Raw genomic sequence first — 17,039 nt, forward strand, 5'->3', positions numbered from 1 at the left:
TCTGCCGTGGTAGTAAGGCCAAAGAGTGTCGCTGTCGAAGGTGGTAGAAGCAGTCGAGGAGAGAGGCCAGTGTAAGTGTACCTGCTACCCCGTACTAACTATATCCCAACTATGAGACAGCCGCCGAGGTGTGCGGAGACGAAATAAATATCTTTCGGCTCCCTGAGTTCCAGGCCGGACAAGCCCAGGCCAAGCTGCAGTAAGCCCCCAAGCAAGAGAACGACGGCGCTTAGAGTCAATGGCAGGCCAGGCTGAGCGAACGTCTTGCTTGACCTTTTTTTTCGAAAGAATGCGAAGTCGCTCTTTATATAAGGTTGGCCGCCCGTTAGAGCCGCATCCCGCAGTATTTTATCCTTTAATTTTTGACTTCTTTACTTTCCACTCCTGCTTGGATGCAAATATCCAGCGATCTTGTAAAAGCATTTCCGTATCATAACCTAAGGCGCAAAATTCGATATCGAGGCTTGTTCTCGCGCAGACTGTTTTTCAATGCTGGCGTGCATGTAGCGGTTTCACGCACCCAACACGCCGGGAGACAGAGACAGGGCCCGGAGGCGCAAGAGAAAGCCCTGTAGAGGAAGAGTGGCTTGTTCAGAGCAGTCAACAAGTTCGTGACCCTGTCTGCGTTCTGCGTCCCCCCCGTATCGAGTGTATCAAATGCCTTATCATGCATCTCGCTTTGCTGTCTTGCTGTCCAGTCGTTTCTCTGCTGCGGCGTCACTAGAGAGGCCTCGGCTTGGCGGGTTGATCCTACCAGCGACTCGCATCTCCAGTGATACGCTTCATCCCCCCCAAAACACACGACTGCACGCTCGCTGCACCCCCCTGGAAGCACGAAAAAGAAAAAGCCTCCTGGATGACGGCGAGCCTGGTTGACCGGATATGTAGGTGTTCTCGCCCTGTGTTGGTGCTACGTTGGGCGCAGAAGTTGCTAACTAACCGCCGGGGGAGAGCTTCAGGCATCATTCACCATCGTATATCCGGCGTGCGGCGCTCGAGAAACTTGCGATACTAGCCACAAAACACCCCGGGAAGGACGATGATCAGGGTAATTCAGACGTCGAGAGGCTCATAAGTGCCTGTCATGGCTCCAAGGCGGCTCCCGGTGGCTCCCAGGCTCGCTGCGCCTCGAGTGTACTGCCCCCCTAGCCCCCCTTTTACTGCCTCATACATACACCCCCTTCCTTCAATGGCATCAGTGCTGGAAAGCAGCTAATGAGGAAGATAGGGAGTTCGAGAACTAGACGTCCTGCTTGCTCTGTGCAAGGCAGCTGGCTCTGTTCAGCGTGGTGACCATGCTGCAAAACTTGTCTCTCTGCTGGCCGGGTACCTACCTACGCTCCACGCGCTCCGCATCCATTCGTCTCCCTTCCTACATATCTACAAACCCTCGCCGTGGGAAACCCTGACCCATGATGTTGTTACGGCTTTGCTTTCATTGGGCTCTAGGTACAAGTCGCTGCAGGATGACGTCCACGAAGCCATTGACGAGTACTTGGAAAATTGTCACCAGGCAACAGACCGCCTGCCGGCCGCTTTTGATGCAGATGGGACAGGGATTCAGGTCGAGAGCCATGAATCTACGGATGTGACTACTCTAATGGTATCGCTAGTGGGTTTTCTCCGGGCCTCGTCCGAGTTCCCCCATTTTTGGGCACCACTGGATCGCCTTGCTATTGTAAAGCAGTTACACATCATTCTATCAGAGAGGTTCCTGGTAGCAGTGGAGACCATCTCTTCCAGCATACGGAACTCTCGTTCTCCAGATCCTCTGCTACATGACTGGAGACGGTACACCCGCCAGTATGCGGCTGACGGACGGCCCCTTGGCTCCATGTTGCTACAGCAAGCTTTCATGGGCTTTTTAAAGTCCTGCACATCTCCTGTTGAAAATGATAAAGCCCCACCACTGCCAGATGATACTCTTCTCTCCCAATATGCAGACAGTGGCTATGTAGCCAAAACCTCAGACCGCGGGATGATTAGCCTGGTAAGATACGCCGCAGAAATTGCTGGTGACCAGATCAATCTCCTCGAAGAAGGGTCGGATTACCTACAAGTCAGCTCCACGTGGCAACAACGCCTTGCATTCTTGGTCAAGGCTTTGTCAATAATGTGCTCTATCAACTGCACCATGATTGACCAGGATTCTGTGGATCTAGACCTGCTCTTCACATCTCTGGACAATACCATTTCAGATCCAGACCAAATGATGAACAAGGACCTAGCTACAGTTGTCCTTAAGGCTGCTGTCATTCTAGCAAGGCTATCCCGAGGCAGTGCAAACGGCCTAACCCGCTCTCTTCTTCGCTTCATTGTCCAAAATGGCCAAAGCAGCCCTGTTGTCGCACTGGCTGCCCAATGTTTGGCCCAGAACCTCCGGCTTCTTTCCCAAGATACTGTCATAGGCACCCTATATTCTCTCGGAAACGTCCTTAGCTCTGGGTCGGCAGCTGATAAGGCTGCCACCGCTATAACTGCCGAGTCAGGCCCTGGCTATTCTCATTCGATAGAGACTCGTGCTCCCCCAACGAATGAGAGCTTCTTATCCCTTGCTATTGATGGAGAGGGGGATACCTCCGTCACGGCTAGGAATGTGGTACATGCCATTGTAACAATCGCCACTTATAGTGAAGATAGCAAGATCGTAGCTCTTGCACAGTCTATCCTGGTGCAGAAGATTGGCAAGGCGAATGTCGTAGTTGATGCGTACATTATCCAGGAGACTGCGGCTCTTTCATTGAAGAGTGAGCCTGCCGAGTTCCGTCTCCTGCTAAAGTTCTACTCTCGTCTACTGCGAGATACTGTTGCTCAAGGGAATAACCTCATGCTGGAGGCGGTATGTAGTCCAAGCCCCTTTCATCTATCTGTTCGACCTTGTCAGTAGGAGTTCTAACATATCAATAGATACACAAAGCAAGAAATTTTCTTGCAGCAAATCTTGACCGAAACAGTGAAGTGTTCAAGATCTACCTTGTTTTCCTTCTTGAGAGCTTAGTTAACCAGGGAGCTGCCGTTGAACGTGAAAAAGTTCATTCAGAGGATCTTGAGGCAACTGCTAAACAAATCGCTCCGATATTGAAACCCCTTGCTATACTACTAGCTAGGGCAGGTCGTCTAGATCAATTAGCCTCTGGAGTGTGTGACAATGATGATATCACAGATATGCTCCGGGATGCGTGGTTCAACATTGCAGCCCATGATATATCACTTCACTCAGAGCTTGGAAAGGCGAACTATGAACAGCTACGTATCCTTGCCGAACACTCTCCTCCGCTTGTCTCCGAAAACCGCGCCGAACTGCTCGAGAGTGACATTGAGTTGAACACAATTCTAAGGCGTGGCCAGAGCCCTCAGACTACCGTTGAAAAGAAAAAGAACTTAACGGCTGAGTTGCCTGCACAAGAACATGATATCCGACGCCTGAACTACCCCAAGGCGCTCTTCCTCAATGCAACGCTACTCATAGAAACCCTCCGTGCCAATTCTGGTGATTGTACCAAGGTGTTTACATACTTCCTCGACCCAACCTTGGGTGCCTCGGAAATGGGCAATTGCATGAGAGCAATTGCGGACAAAGTTGTAACTGTCTACCTTGAGAAAACTCTCCGAAGCACATCCGTGAAATTCTCGGCCCCTTATATCGCCAAACAGCTAGCTGATACTTTTACTGCATGCTGTCATCGTATCATCCAAGTCCAACAAACTGCTACACTAGCTGCAAATAAATTAATTATGCAATGTCCATCGGCTCTTTGTCAGAAGCTCTCGTTGTTCACTCTGCTCGATTTGATTACTCTGCTCTGGTCGTCATGCATGGACGAGGAAATGGATGAGTTTGCATGGAACTCTACTTTCACATCAAGCAGGCGGACGGTTCAGGTTATTTTGTCAGACAATTATGAGTTCAGAAGACGTACCTTGAAGAATCTCCATAACCCAGCGCGCACTTGGATCTCAAATGTTATGAACATCGCACCATTAGATATCAAGGGGCTACTGCAGGTAAGAAAGTATGCCCAACCGACACCACAAACCTCGCTAATATGTGTTCTCTCATAGACATACCTTTCTGATTACGATGATGACGGCGTGTATGGCAATATAAACATGGGCCGTTCGTTAGCACTTGAGATGGGCTCAGCAATCCCCTTTGCCGACCAACGATTAGGTATTAAGCTCCGATATTAATCATTTATACTCCGTTAAGCTCTCGTTAACATCTGATAGGATCGATTGATAACCCAGGCGGCACTGTTCTCAATGTAGCTTCCGACTTCATTTCTCAATATAGCACTCGACAAGAGTACCGGTACTCTGAAGCCGCCCCAGCTCGCAGAGGAAAGTCTCCTCTAGCGATATCTTATGGTATTTATTTGTTTAGTATGAGCTATGGTATCAACCTTCTAATATCTTCATTAGGCCAAAGCACCACCGTCCGGATGACCGATTACCCTGACACTGTACAAGAAGCTCTCGCGGCCCTCGAGCATCAAATTAGAACAGAGAAGCATATCTCGCTGGATCTTCCTCGACACATTCTCCGCCGCACCGCTGCTCTTTTGTGTAATACGGATGATAGCCATCCAGCAATCATTGCTTATCTAGTCAGCATTCCCTTCCAGATATTCTCCAAGGAGTCCATTAGGATGGGAATTGCTCTATGGCTAGGAGTTATCAACGAGAAACCAGCTATGGAATCCAGATTATTGGTGGAAGTAGCGCAGGCATGGGAGCGTACAATTCGTCGCAAGCAAGGAATTTTCGACCCGAACTTCAAGTAAGCCATCTTCTCTCGGTTTCTTGCATCCTGACCTGACTAACATTTCTTAGACACAAAAATCCATTTATGAACAAACTTGAATCATCCCCATCCGATAAAGAAGCGATTGTCCGGCGTCATAAAAAAGCTCAGAACATCATATCTCCTCATTTCTTGGTGTTGCAGTTCCTAGAAAGCCATTTCAGCGCAAGCAGACTGGGCAGTTTGAATACCCAGCAGGTATTTAGACGCCTGGTCAGTGAGACATTGATTGCCTTGCGAGATTCTACCGGCCACCCGCTAGCTCGTGAGGTTCATTTCCGTATCATTCTTTTCAGTCTCAAGGTGCTCCATTCATTCTCCGGGCAGAGCAATATTGGTTCCTGGAAACTCAAAGATCAAATTCTCTCTGCTGCACTGAGCTGGTTCAGTCACTCACCAAGGTAAGTTATCATTTTAATCTCACTTCCTAGGACAATACTAAATAAGTATTTTTAGGTGGTCGTTTGGAGGAAATCGCTTGCAGCTCAAAGCTGAAGATCAGGTCCTCCACGATATAGAGTCTATGTTGGAGACAGTGTCTTGGAAAGAGGTAATGGACTCAAAGTCTCATAAATCGCTGCAAGCAAAGCACGATCTACTCCTAATTCTGATTGGGAATGAACGCTCTCGACTCAAAGTCTGGCTTTCTCCACTCGACCTAGAAAAGAAATCGTACTTCTTCTATGGAACTGGTAACAAGACTGTCACTGAGGTAAGCTCCTTACTTTACCACTTCAGATTAGCCATTTGCTAATTATTTGCTTTAGGAGACCGTCGCGGGACTTCTTCGATTGGCATGGAATGAAAACCCAAGCCTAGCACTCCAGCTAGGCTCACGGTTCCCATCCGCTAAACTACAAACTGATATCCGATGGCTTCTACTCAACTTCCCTGAAAAGGCACTGAAAGAGCCAAACGCTTTGGAAATTCTACTTGGGTCAGCTCTTCCGGAGGATGTCTCATTCCAGCTCAAGGTAAATTCGACCTTCCCCTCCCCAGGTGTGTGTGAACAATTTTCTAATGGTAATGCAGTACCTCCTTTATTGGGAGCCAATCGATCCAATCTCAGCCGTAACTTATCTGTTACCAGCGTATGGTAACCATCCCTTTATCTTGCAATATGCCCTTCGATCTCTCGAGAGCTTCCCCGTCGATGTCGGCCTTTTCTATGTTCCACAACTCGTGCAGGCTCTTCGCTATGATGCACTGGGATATATAGAGCGTTACCTTTCAAATACAGCCCAGTTGTCACAGATGTTCGCCCACCAAGTCATCTGGAATATGAAGGCAAACGCCTACAAGGACGAAGACTCTCAGATTGTAAGTACCTCAAATAGAGTTGTGGGTATTCAAATGTCAAGCTAACGAGCAAATAGCCTGATCCACTCAAACCGGTGCTGGATCGATTCATGGACTCTGTTATTGCAAGCTTTACGGACGAAGACAAAGAATTCTATGAGAGGGAATTTGCATTCTTCAACGAGATCACCGGCATTTCAGGCAAATTACGGCCATACATCAAACGTACCAAACAAGAGAAGAAGGAGAAGATCACAGAGGAGCTGCGAAAAATCAAGGTTGAGGTTGGCGTGTACCTGCCAAGTAACCCAGATGGGGTTGTTGTCGGCATCGATCGAAAGTCCGGAAAGCCCTTGCAGAGTCACGCAAAGGCGCCTTACATGGCAACGTTCCGAATCAAGAAGACGAGGAATATTGAAGACGGCAGCAACGCTGTTACTCCTGCCGAAGATGCTGGCCACGAGGAAGCAAAGTTGCAGCTGTCCCAGGTTAAAGAATCCACTGTTCAAAGCAAACGCGAGAGCCTAGCTGCGTCTCAAGCGGGAACATATGAGGTATGGCAGTCTGCCATCTTCAAGGTCGGAGATGACTGCCGCCAAGATGTCCTCGCACTTCAAATGATTGCTGCATTCCGTGAAATATTTGCCAGCGTTGGATTGGACGTCTTTGTCTTCCCGTACCGTGTTGTGGCAACCGCTCCTGGATGCGGCGTGATCGATGTCTTACCCAACTCAATATCTCGAGACATGCTGGGCCGTGAAGCTGTCAACGGTCTGTACGACTACTTCGTATCAAAGTACGGGGGGGAGCAGTCGATCAAATTCCAAGAAGCCCGAAGCAACTTCGTGAAGAGTATGGCTGCATATTCAGTCATTTCATACCTGCTGCAGTTCAAAGACCGACACAATGGCAACATTATGATTGATGATGCCGGGCATATCATCCATATCGACTTTGGATTCTACTTTGATATTGCGCCTGGCGGTGTACGGTTCGAGCGTGCTCCATTCAAACTGACCACGGAGATGATTGCTGTCATGGGAGGATACCATCCGTCTTCGTCAACGGCTGCCTCAGCCACAGCTTCTACAACTACTACATCTACCACTCACTCTGCATCGTACAACAACTCTCAATCATACCGTTGGTTTGAATCGCTTGTGGTTAAAGCTTTCCTTGCTTCAAGACCTTATACTATGAAGCTTTCAAACATCGTAACCCTGATGCTGGACAGCGGTCTTCCTTGCTTCACGCCCCATACGCTGACCAACTTCCGCGACCGATTTGTCCTAGAGAAGAGTGAGCAAGAGGCAGCGCAATATATGAGAGAGCTCATCAGGAAGAGTTACGCCAGCATGTCAACCAAGGGCTATGATCAGTTCCAACTCATGACGAACAACATCCCCTATTGATTGCCATCCCGCTTGGCATACCCATTCTGTTTCCCGTTCCACCATCTTTTGTTTCATATCTTCGGCTTTCTGCCATTTGAGCAACTTGATAGACTTTATTTGATTATAATATAGAATATTTTATTTAATAGCATTCGCATCTGTGAGTCATGACCACCATCAATCCCCAAGTGGCCGATGGTATCCACAACCCCGAGAGCCTTTCGGGGACGCTATGTATGCTGTCGCATCACTCGAGTCTAACAGCGAAGAGGTCAAATGACCTACATAGCAGTCTTCCCGGAGCATATTGGCAACACGTTGTGTGTGGACAGCGCTGCGGCTTCGCTTTTTGCCGCTCGTTCGAACCTTCGTCTGTCCTCCTTTTTTACTCCTTTTTCCTATCTCTCTATCCGATTTCCTCTTATCACTTCAGCTACTTCACCTTTCTTCCGATATGTGGTTGCATAGGGATGAGCGGTCTGTTGCAGGTGGCTTATAGTTATGACCCAACGAACTCCCAGCTAACTGACTAGGCCAAGTCTTCAAGGCTGAAATCAAACCAAAGATGCATCGTAATACCCGTCATCTGGCCAAAGGTAAGTTGAACTTATACCCTGATTCAAGTCTAACTAGCATTACATTAACTAGTACCTAGAGTGATCCTTAAATTTCGAAAGAAAGTCGAGGATGACTGCTTGCTTGATCGTGAAAGGCAGAACCTACTAAGGTTTCGTTCTCCCTATATCAGGGCCCTGGTTGATGTGCCGGCAGAGAAGCACAACGGGACCCCTTTTCTGGTTTTGGAGCATATGGATGTTTCACTATCCGATATGTGGAAATGCCAACAAGAACCGCCTTTCAGAACAATGATTGTCTCTCTTCTTCACGCCTTGAATATGATACACACAAGGAATTACGTCCATACTGGTATAGGATGAGTCTTGTTGTTCACTATTATATTGATAATGGAGTCCAGTTAACATTGTTCCTTTTCTTCAAGATATCGAACCAAGGAACATCCTCCTTTCCAAAGTAGGGACGCCCGACATGGAAGTTAAACTAGCTGATTTTGAAAATGGTATTTAACCTATGACTCTACAATGACTGAGTCTATTCTAGTAATAACTAACAGATCGCCTAGTTTATAAATCCCCAAATGACTTCCCTATCCAACCTCTTGCGGTACGCTCCCCTGAAGTCTGACTCAGGCTTCCCTGGGGCCCGTCTGCAGATATTTGGAATCTGGGGCTTTTGGTAAGCATGATAAAAAGGGCCAAGATTACTGTTGGCATATTCTGATCCCATTTTACGCAGTTTGTTAGAATACGGTTTCACGCTCTACTGCTTGATCTAAGGAGTCCTGATATCGATGAATTCCGGCGCAAAATAATGTACTTGACTAAAATGAAACGCCTCTTTGGTCTCAATAATCCATGGCCTGACGCTTTCCTTAAATCAGATTGTGCTGATGACCTTGGACTTGTCGACTCACTTGTGGCTCAGACCAAAACACCCTCCTTAGAATGCTTCCTAGCATCACGGAATGGATCCGAAGTAGAGATTGATTTTGCTACTCGAATGCTGCAAATTGATCCCACTAAGCGCTGGACCGCCGAACAGCTGCTAAGTCACCGTTGGGTGACTAGCTAAACACTTCTAGATGGTATCCCATGTGTGATTAATCTTGGAACTTGTAACTACTATGTCAATAATGTCGAGATATGAAGTATTTGTAGACTCAAAAGTCATAAATACGAGATGTTGAGCCTCAACCTTAGTCAGCCTTCCCTTTTTGGACACCGCCTTTTCAGTGCATTCGACGGTGCTTTTTATCAGCGAAGAGGCCATATAACATACATGCGATTACCTTGAGTAATTGAGAGAACGGACCTCGGTCCAACTTCGCTTTTTGCCCCTGGTTCGAATCACAATCAGGAGGAAGGTTTTTGTACTTTGTATATTCTTTTAATTTTTGGTATTGCTAGGACGATCTCATAACTAACTAGTTACTAGGATGAGATGTTTCGCCAACTGGTTTCAGTGATGTTATTCATATTGATAGCCAGCTAACTAGATAACTAATATTCACACCAGAAAGAAAGAAAAAAAACGAGTCCAGAGCTTGCTTGCAAGGCTTGCTTCAAGTATGAGGAATAGACATGCTGATATGAAGGCCAAGGAGGTGTGATGATATGGGCATAGGTTTACACGGTAAGATGTTCCAGCCGTATAGTCGATAAGTACGCAGCATAGAAAAGGGATGCCAAAGAAAAGGAGGTAAACATAAAAAGAAAACACAGAGAGGAAGAGCTCAACTTCACTCCGGTACCAATATTCGAGTATCCCACCACCGCCTTACTTGTTGATATCTGATTCGATGACCGATCTGCTTCCATGCCTGACAAACTCCCATCATTCCAGATAAAATATGAGAAATATGAGAAAAAAACACGGTTCCTTGAAATATGTTGGCTAGATGTGAGAAGAAAATAAAAAGAAGAAGAGAAAATTGGCAAGGAGGTCCTAGTCAGCTATGATCAATCCATGAAATCGGCCCGCAAGATCTTCTCCTGGAAGTAATCCGGCTTGGGTCGTGGCTTGGGCTGCTGTTGCGGAGGCTTCTGCTGCTGTGAAGGTGGTGGAGGGGAAGAGGGGTGACGCTCTAATAACTCCTTTGGTGGCGGCTTGTACGCTTCCATAGTAGCAATGGAGGCTGATCGGTGATGTTTGCCTGGGAACGAGGCTGAGGAGAAGGAAGATGAGAGCGATGGGGACGAGGAAGGGGAAGTGTTGGATGTCGAAGAGCCAGAGACAGAAGACGAGTTTTGGTGTTGCTGCCCCTGCCCATGCCCCTGCCCTTGCTGCTGTTGATGCATGGAGAAGCTTCCGGCCAGGGACGGAGCTCGCTCTGCTCTGGATCGAAGAGCTTCTGGCCAGTTGAAGCCTTCGCCTGTTGGTAGAGTCATGTTAGCATATAGACCTTCTTTTTGGATAAAACGTTAAAGTATGCGGGGTATTTAGATAAATCTTTCAAAAAATCGCCGCTTTGACTTTGTGGTATCAAAAGGCGGCTGGTGCTCAGTTGACGAAAAAGGCTCCTACCAAGGCTACCACCCCTGCAATAGGTGCTAGGGGCAATAATGAGTTGTTTAAATGAGGGAATTGAGTGCTTATCCAGAATGGGAAGGGTTTGATATATACCATTTAAACTGGCAGCCCGGTCCCGGAAGCTGAAGGATACCCGTCTTGCAAATGGGGGAGGAGATGTTGGCATTGGTGTCTCTTCTTCGTCCTCTTCCTCGACAACCGCCTGGTCCCGTGTTGGAGAACTCGAGAGAATCGAGCTGGAAACACTTCCTCGTCGGCGTCGGCCATTGGGAGGAGGTACCGTGGTTCCAGCTGCTGCCGTCGGCGTGGTTGTCACTGCTGCCTGTCCAAATGGAGCAGACTGGTTAGTGGGGGAACCGGATAGTCCAAGTGTGGTAATCGACATCCGCCGACGATGTGGTTGTTGTTGAGCGTTTGATGCCGCTGCTGTAAAGAGAGGGGCAGTAGTATTCGAGGTATTGGTGTTCAATGGCGGGGGTGCGGCGTTCCCGGGCCGAGCAAACATCTCTGTGATCGAGGCACGACGGCCTCGAGGTGCAATGGGTGTAGTAGGGGGTGAGTTCGACATATGAGCGCCGTTCGACATGATGGTGAGCGTTTGTAGTATGGTTGGGAAGCGGTGTACGTTAGCGTTTCAAAGTAGAACTGTTGAACAGCCGTTGAAAAACGGCGGGATTCGTTACGATATCAACCAGTAATTGAAAACGCAGAAAACAGCGGTTTGAAGCAGTGAGAACAGCGAAGAATGCGGTTCCGTGTTCTCGAAGGCTGTTCTTGTATCAAACAGCCGGTTTGTCGTTCGAAGATGACGTGGATCTGCAGATCTTCAACCAGGCACTCTAGCGAACCTCAATAGCGATGGAGTACAGAGTATGGAGTAATGGGAAAAACCACAGTCGTCGTCATGCAGTGAGCGAGCGGAGTAAAGGGGAAGCGAGTCAATGATATCTCTCTCCAGTGGAAGAAGAGAGGCGAGAGGGAGTGAGGGGGGGAGGTCCCAAGGTGCCCGTTCACTGGCAGGAGCTGGAACGGAACTCTGTGGGGAGCTTCGGGTGGCAAGCAGAGATGCCTGATCACTTCGTAACTCCAGGCTTTCCAAACCACACGGCTATCGCGGTGAATTCCAGGCTGAAACTTCGTCTGCAACGCCCGTCACTGAGTGAGAAACGTGAGATGAAGTCGAAGTCGAGAGAAAGCAGGTCGAGAAGGGAAGATAAAGAAACAGAGAGGTTCACTTATGTCAGCCACCCCCCACAGAGACCACGCCATTCCTCAGCCAATCAGCGTTGGCAGTTTGCTGTTCAGTCACATGCGAACTACGGTTACCTTACGATACCGCTGATAAGCACGTGTTGAGTGTGCGAGAACCCTGACCGATACACCCCATTTCATACAATGCTAGCGGTAATTTACCCCGGATTTTTGTGACTAAGCTTTGCTGACTAACGCCATCACAACGGATCACCGATGATCCGGTTAGAGGTTAATCACGTGACTGAATATTACGTCATTCGGTTAGCTGCACAGCGAACGACGACTCTTTAAGGCAAATATCAGAAGCAAGACCGAGTATCTTGATGGGTAAGGGGGTTAGCGTAAATACGCCTGGTTCCCAGGCAGGATAGCGTAGATTTTTTGTCCTAGAAGAGCTGCAGGACTACTGATATGGCGAAGGACGGCAGAATACCTTACGCTTAAGAGGTAACTAGCCACGTGCCAGACACCCTACAGATTAAGGAGAAGAATGATAAAGGGTAAAAATATATATTATTGGTAGCTAATTTATACAGGCGAATTGAACAAAAAAGTAGAATAAAGAAAGGGGTAACAATATAGAAAGACAGTTTAGACAAACACCATACAAAAAAGGACAAAAAGCACCGTCATTTCTGGTATAATCAGCATAATCATCAGGCATCCCATGAAGTATTTATCTTGGAAAGAAAAGATAAAAAGGAAAAGGGCAATTTCAGTTATGGGGTAAACACCGACACCTTTCCTGCAAATCGAGCTCCGGCACTGCCTCGTTTGTGAAGTCTCTCTCGTTCTTTGCTGTCGACCGGCATGGACGAACCGTTACCTTCAAGTCCGCGGATAGTAGGTAGAGCACTCAGGGTATCCCCGGTGCTACTACCCCCACCGTCAAGACGAGAGGATCGAACGTTCCGTTGGGTGAGATAAAGCTGCGCGGATTCGGAGAGAGGGGAAGTGGGCAATTTTGATGGCATGATAGCTCCGTTCTGAACAAGGAGTTCGGCAATGGGGAATGGCTTAGCTATGGCGCTAGCACTGGAAGAACGGCTCGGAATGAATGGTCTTTGGCGGCCCAAGCTAGGGCTCGCTGGAGGAGAAACAGCTGGTGCTGGATCTGCTGAATCTAAAGCAGCAGTGAGAGCGTTGGTTTTGCAGGTGGTATCAATGGCGTTAACATTGACTCCTAAGGCAATGGCATAAAGAACGCCTTGGATGTCGTTCATTTCGATGGCGTTGAAGAGTGTTTCGACTGGGGTGTTGTATTCGGGTGATTCGGGAGAAATTACGCGAACGAAGGCACGCTCGCTATATTTTGCGGTGATGAATTTTAGACGTTGCTCTCTGGTCGCTGTTGGACCGGGCTTGATGCCTGGGGATAGCTGTGCTTCCCAGACCATGTTGCTGATTCGATTACCTACTTGGAGTAGGATTTCCACAATGTCGTTGGAGAAGGAGTGAATGTCGAGTGTGAGGGATCGAACTTTGGAGATGTGTGTTCCGAGGGATCGATGGATTCCACTGCATTCAATGCAGAGGACTATGCCGAGGTTGATGGAAACCCATTCAACCTTTGATGTTGAGCAGCAATCGGCACACCAGGTGTTGCCTTCATCAGCTGCGCGTATGGTTTGGAGTAATTTGGCGGGATCGTCGTCGTAGCCATGGCTGCCACTTCTCATGTAGCCGGGCCGTGCGCCAACTGTTGTTCGACGTCCCATGCTGTTTGAATTAGATGGAGACGCGGATTTGCCAGTCAGGGCAGATCCAATTGTGCGTCCAGATGGTTTTTCCTTTGTGGTAGTTTGTTTGGTACGTGGGGTAGAAACTCGTCCTTCTACAGCGCTCTGTAGGGCGTTGTTGATGGCTGTGATCCAGTTTCCCATGTCCTGCTCAGAAGTGGCCTGGTAGATTCGCTTGAACTGTGGCGTGATAACCTCAAAGCAGAAACGTCTTTCCGCATTGCGCGCTTCACGTACAGAGGCCATTCGCAAATCGATCGGATCCATGTGCAAGTCCAGCTTTTGCTTCCAGTTGCTGTATTCTGAAAGCTTGCCTTGGTCGAGCACGATCCAAAATCTATCAATGGTGTTAGAAATGTTATAGATAGGAACGTAAAAAAAGGGAAGAGGAGAAAGGAACATACTTGTGCCAGGCTTGTTTGTTGATTCCTTTTGGGTCCATATGCGACCCAGGGCGGGATAAAGCCCACAACAACCCCTCTTTCTTTTGCTGCCCGTTTGCTCCCTCTGTGGCCGCCTTACTGGTGCTATCGCGCTCTTCCAAATCACGAAACCCTTTGAAGCGGTTTTGTGTGGCAGAGATAGGCCCGGTGTTGGAGCCGGTAGGAACCGTCGCTCCTCCGTTGGGTGAATTTGATCGCCCCGAAGTATTGCCAGAATAGCCACGAAAAGTCGAGTCTGCATGGCCAAGGTCGGAATCGGACGTGTAGGATGTGGTGTTGTTATTTGTAGTGCTGTTGCCACCTGGAGTAGGTGGAGATGGGCCGAGGTTATGGGCTGTGTCTGGTTCGATGTATTTCTTGCTGCTACTCTCGAGAAGTCTGCGCTTTTCTTCACGCTCGGTACGTTGAGTTTTAAACTCTTTATCGACCTTGTTGACTTCATCGACGAGAGCATCAAGATGAGGTAGGAAGGCTTCAACCCCCCTTGAAGTTGAGATATGGGCATTTGCCTGACAAACGGCAAATTGGGTGAGACTGGCGAGCAATTCCTGTTCACGTTTTCCGCCAGTTAAATCCTGCATGAAAGAGGAATAGTCGAATCGGCTTAGTTCGAATTTGCGTCTTTTCATTTGGTATTTTGAGTCGCTCTCGACTCGTTTCTTTTCCTTGAGGGAATCCTGTCGTTGACCGAGGTATTTGCTAGCATATGCGTAGTAGTCTCTACTCTCGTCATCGAATTCTTTTTTCTTGGCATCAGCTTGCTTCATGTCGACGTGGTAAAATCGCGAAAGAGGTTTGACGACAAATTCATGCATGTATTCGGCGTCTAGTCGTTCGGCATCGAGGAGCTCACGCCCCGCACGGTTAAAGTAATGGTCTAGCGCAGGCTGTATAGCTGGTGCGTTAGCCTTTGCAGTATCACCGAGAGTTTTGATAAAGTTGTAAATTGCATCATGGCAACTGATACGAGCGTGGTAAGCTACTTCGGCTTTTTTGAGCAGCTTTTTCATTCTCGTGCGTAAATTTCCAGTCTTTTGTTCGAGGGATTTCATGGTGGCCCGGAATAGGGGACCGTCGTCGACCGCGCACACATCCTCGCCAGGATGGTGACAGGTGACATCCACCTTGGGACCTCCCAGCGCACTGGTGGATGGTTGCACGTTCTGGACGGCATTGTTGCTGTTGTGCGCTGTGAATCTCCGAAAGCAATCCTGGTATTCGACAGTGGGCGCCGCGGGGGCGAGTTCGTCGTTTGACTCATTTGGGTCACTTGTTCTAGAGACGTTCGAGTGGGATGAGACCTGTCGGTTGCGCTGTGGCACGGCAAGTTCAAAACCGGTCGACTCGAAACTTGGGCTTGTTGAGGGCCTGGGGGGCCCTTGAACCCAGTATTGGAACCAGGCCAGGGTGTTCAATCTGTTGGATCTCTCGTCGTAGTCGAGAAAACTGCAGCAGTTGCGCCATCCGCCGCATTTCTCTTCGATTTTGACTGGTGGCTTCCATTTCCACGACCAGTCGAATTGCACCGATGGCGACCCTCCAGTGTTGAAGGTGCCAATATGGCGGACGTTTTCGTTGTTGTTTTGGATATTCGGGTCCGCATGAAATTCATGCGTGACCAGATTTTCAAGATCCTTTGCATTTGCAGCGTATGCAAAAGTGAGACTCTTGACCATATTGTCAATGCCCGTTGGGAGGGCAGTAGAGACTCCATTGACAGTGGTTGCCTTGGGGGCGGCTGGGCCCTTTTCTTGTCGAATGACAAAAGTAAAGCAGAAGTGGAGCTCGTCCTCGTTGGTTAGCCGCAAGATAAAGGACGGGCCCGGGTTGTTGTTGAGGACGTTATTGGGAGGATCAGGGTCCTAGATGTAGATATCATGGTATCAGTGCGGTTCTTTGATAATGGAACGCAGCTACAGTTGCGTGTGGTGCGGTGCATGCCAGAATCCGGAACCAGGGTATTAACAAACGCACCTGAATGAATTCAATAGGCGTATTATCACCAGCATCTCTCTTTGCAGATATCTGCGATGCTGGGTAGCCATTTGGTGAAATCACCAAGATAACAGCTCCACTCCGGTTGGTGATAACCAGAGAGGAGATGCTGACTATAAGGATAAGCCTAGTCAGTAGCTGTAGCCACAGAGAAACAAAGATAGCTTACATTTTCTTTGGTCCCTCAGGTAGAGGGCAGAAGGAAAGGAGAACTTGGAATGAGACTGAACGTTTCCCATTTTGAAAGAACTGCGAAGAGCAGAGAAAAAACCAGCTGCACGGAGACAGAAAGAAGAGAAGACGTCAAAGAAGAGTAAGAAGGACGCGGTCTTAGAATATCAATAAAAAGACGCAAAAAAGGAGCCTGATGAAGGCTGAGAGCGACTGCTCTCTCGAGCAGAGAGCAGTCAAAAAGCGTTCTATTGGTTTTTTTTTTTTTTTTTCGGATTCTTTTTTTTTTTTTAAAAAAAAGAGAAGAACGAAGGACGTTTAGCAGTTGTTTGAAACGACAGTGAGCGATTGATCGATAGCGAAGGACTGGTTGAAGCGAAGGTGGACGGTGAGATGAAGCGAAAGAGGGTGAGGAGGAGAAGAGAAGAGAAGATGGAGAGGACGAGGACGAGGAGGGGGATAATATCTCTGAGCTGCTGGCGGCGGCTGGGGGGCGGCGGCGGCGGCGGTTTGCAATGTCGTCAGCGACGCTGCGAATCCGTGGTTATCGTGATAAGGAACCGCGGGTTTGGCAGCGCCAGCGTCAACGCGAAGGCGTAATGAAGTCGCATCTGACGTTGTTACCGAAGGCGCGAGAGGAAAGCAAGGCGACAGGCAGCAGTTGACGGCGGCCGGGGGGCGATGATGGTCGGCGGTGGTGGTTGTTGCGGTCGTCGTTGATATTTCGCTCGTTGTGGTTATTTTTTCGATGGAGATGACGATGCGGCGATACGAGGTGCGGTTATTATTAGGTTCGCGGGCGAGCTAGCCTGACTAGCTAAGATCGATACGC

At 48.5% G+C, this 17,039-nt stretch overlaps 5 protein-coding genes across 5 annotated transcripts; 3 read left to right on the forward strand and 2 right to left on the reverse strand.

Annotated features, from left to right (window-relative positions):
• Positions 1–1,084: 1,084 nt before the first annotated feature.
• On the forward strand, positions 1,085–7,515 carry TERG_01705 (phosphatidylinositol kinase; the record flags this gene model as incomplete). Its single annotated transcript, XM_003236934.1, has 11 exons — positions 1,085–1,132; positions 1,229–2,839; positions 2,908–4,005; positions 4,063–4,171; positions 4,231–4,368; positions 4,423–4,780; positions 4,834–5,205; positions 5,261–5,516; positions 5,572–5,778; positions 5,837–6,124; positions 6,181–7,515. 11 exons carry the CDS (start codon positions 1,085–1,087, stop codon positions 7,513–7,515), a joined length of 5,820 nt encoding a protein of 1,939 aa, XP_003236982.1.
• A 149-nt stretch (positions 7,516–7,664) lies between these two features.
• Positions 7,665–8,030, forward strand: TERG_11750 (uncharacterized protein; the record flags this gene model as incomplete). Its single annotated transcript, XM_047750814.1, has 1 exon — positions 7,665–8,030. The coding sequence occupies one exon, from the start codon at positions 7,665–7,667 to the stop codon at positions 8,028–8,030; it is 366 nt and encodes a 121-aa protein (XP_047605492.1).
• A 32-nt stretch (positions 8,031–8,062) lies between these two features.
• Positions 8,063–9,147, forward strand: TERG_01706 (serine/threonine protein kinase; the record flags this gene model as incomplete). Its single annotated transcript, XM_003236935.1, has 5 exons — positions 8,063–8,093; positions 8,146–8,424; positions 8,498–8,575; positions 8,639–8,679; positions 8,812–9,147. 5 exons carry the CDS (start codon positions 8,063–8,065, stop codon positions 9,145–9,147), a joined length of 765 nt encoding a protein of 254 aa, XP_003236983.1.
• Positions 9,148–10,034: 887 nt separating this feature from the next.
• Positions 10,035–11,191, reverse strand: TERG_01707 (uncharacterized protein; the record flags this gene model as incomplete). Its single annotated transcript, XM_003236936.1, has 2 exons — positions 10,035–10,447; positions 10,699–11,191. The coding sequence occupies 2 exons, from the start codon at positions 11,189–11,191 to the stop codon at positions 10,035–10,037; spliced, it is 906 nt and encodes a 301-aa protein (XP_003236984.1).
• Positions 11,192–12,578: 1,387 nt separating this feature from the next.
• TERG_01708 (uncharacterized protein) lies at positions 12,579–16,275 on the reverse strand (the record flags this gene model as incomplete). The annotated part of the gene is made up of 4 exons (XM_003236937.1): positions 12,579–13,935; positions 14,003–15,903; positions 16,016–16,149; positions 16,206–16,275. 4 exons carry the CDS (start codon positions 16,273–16,275, stop codon positions 12,579–12,581), a joined length of 3,462 nt encoding a protein of 1,153 aa, XP_003236985.1.
• Between the last annotated feature and the right edge of the window lie 764 nt (positions 16,276–17,039).

This window comes from Trichophyton rubrum (genome assembly GCF_000151425.1).
Source record: "Trichophyton rubrum CBS 118892 genomic scaffold supercont2.2, whole genome shotgun sequence".
In the NCBI taxonomy this organism is placed as follows: domain Eukaryota; kingdom Fungi; phylum Ascomycota; class Eurotiomycetes; order Onygenales; family Arthrodermataceae; genus Trichophyton; species Trichophyton rubrum.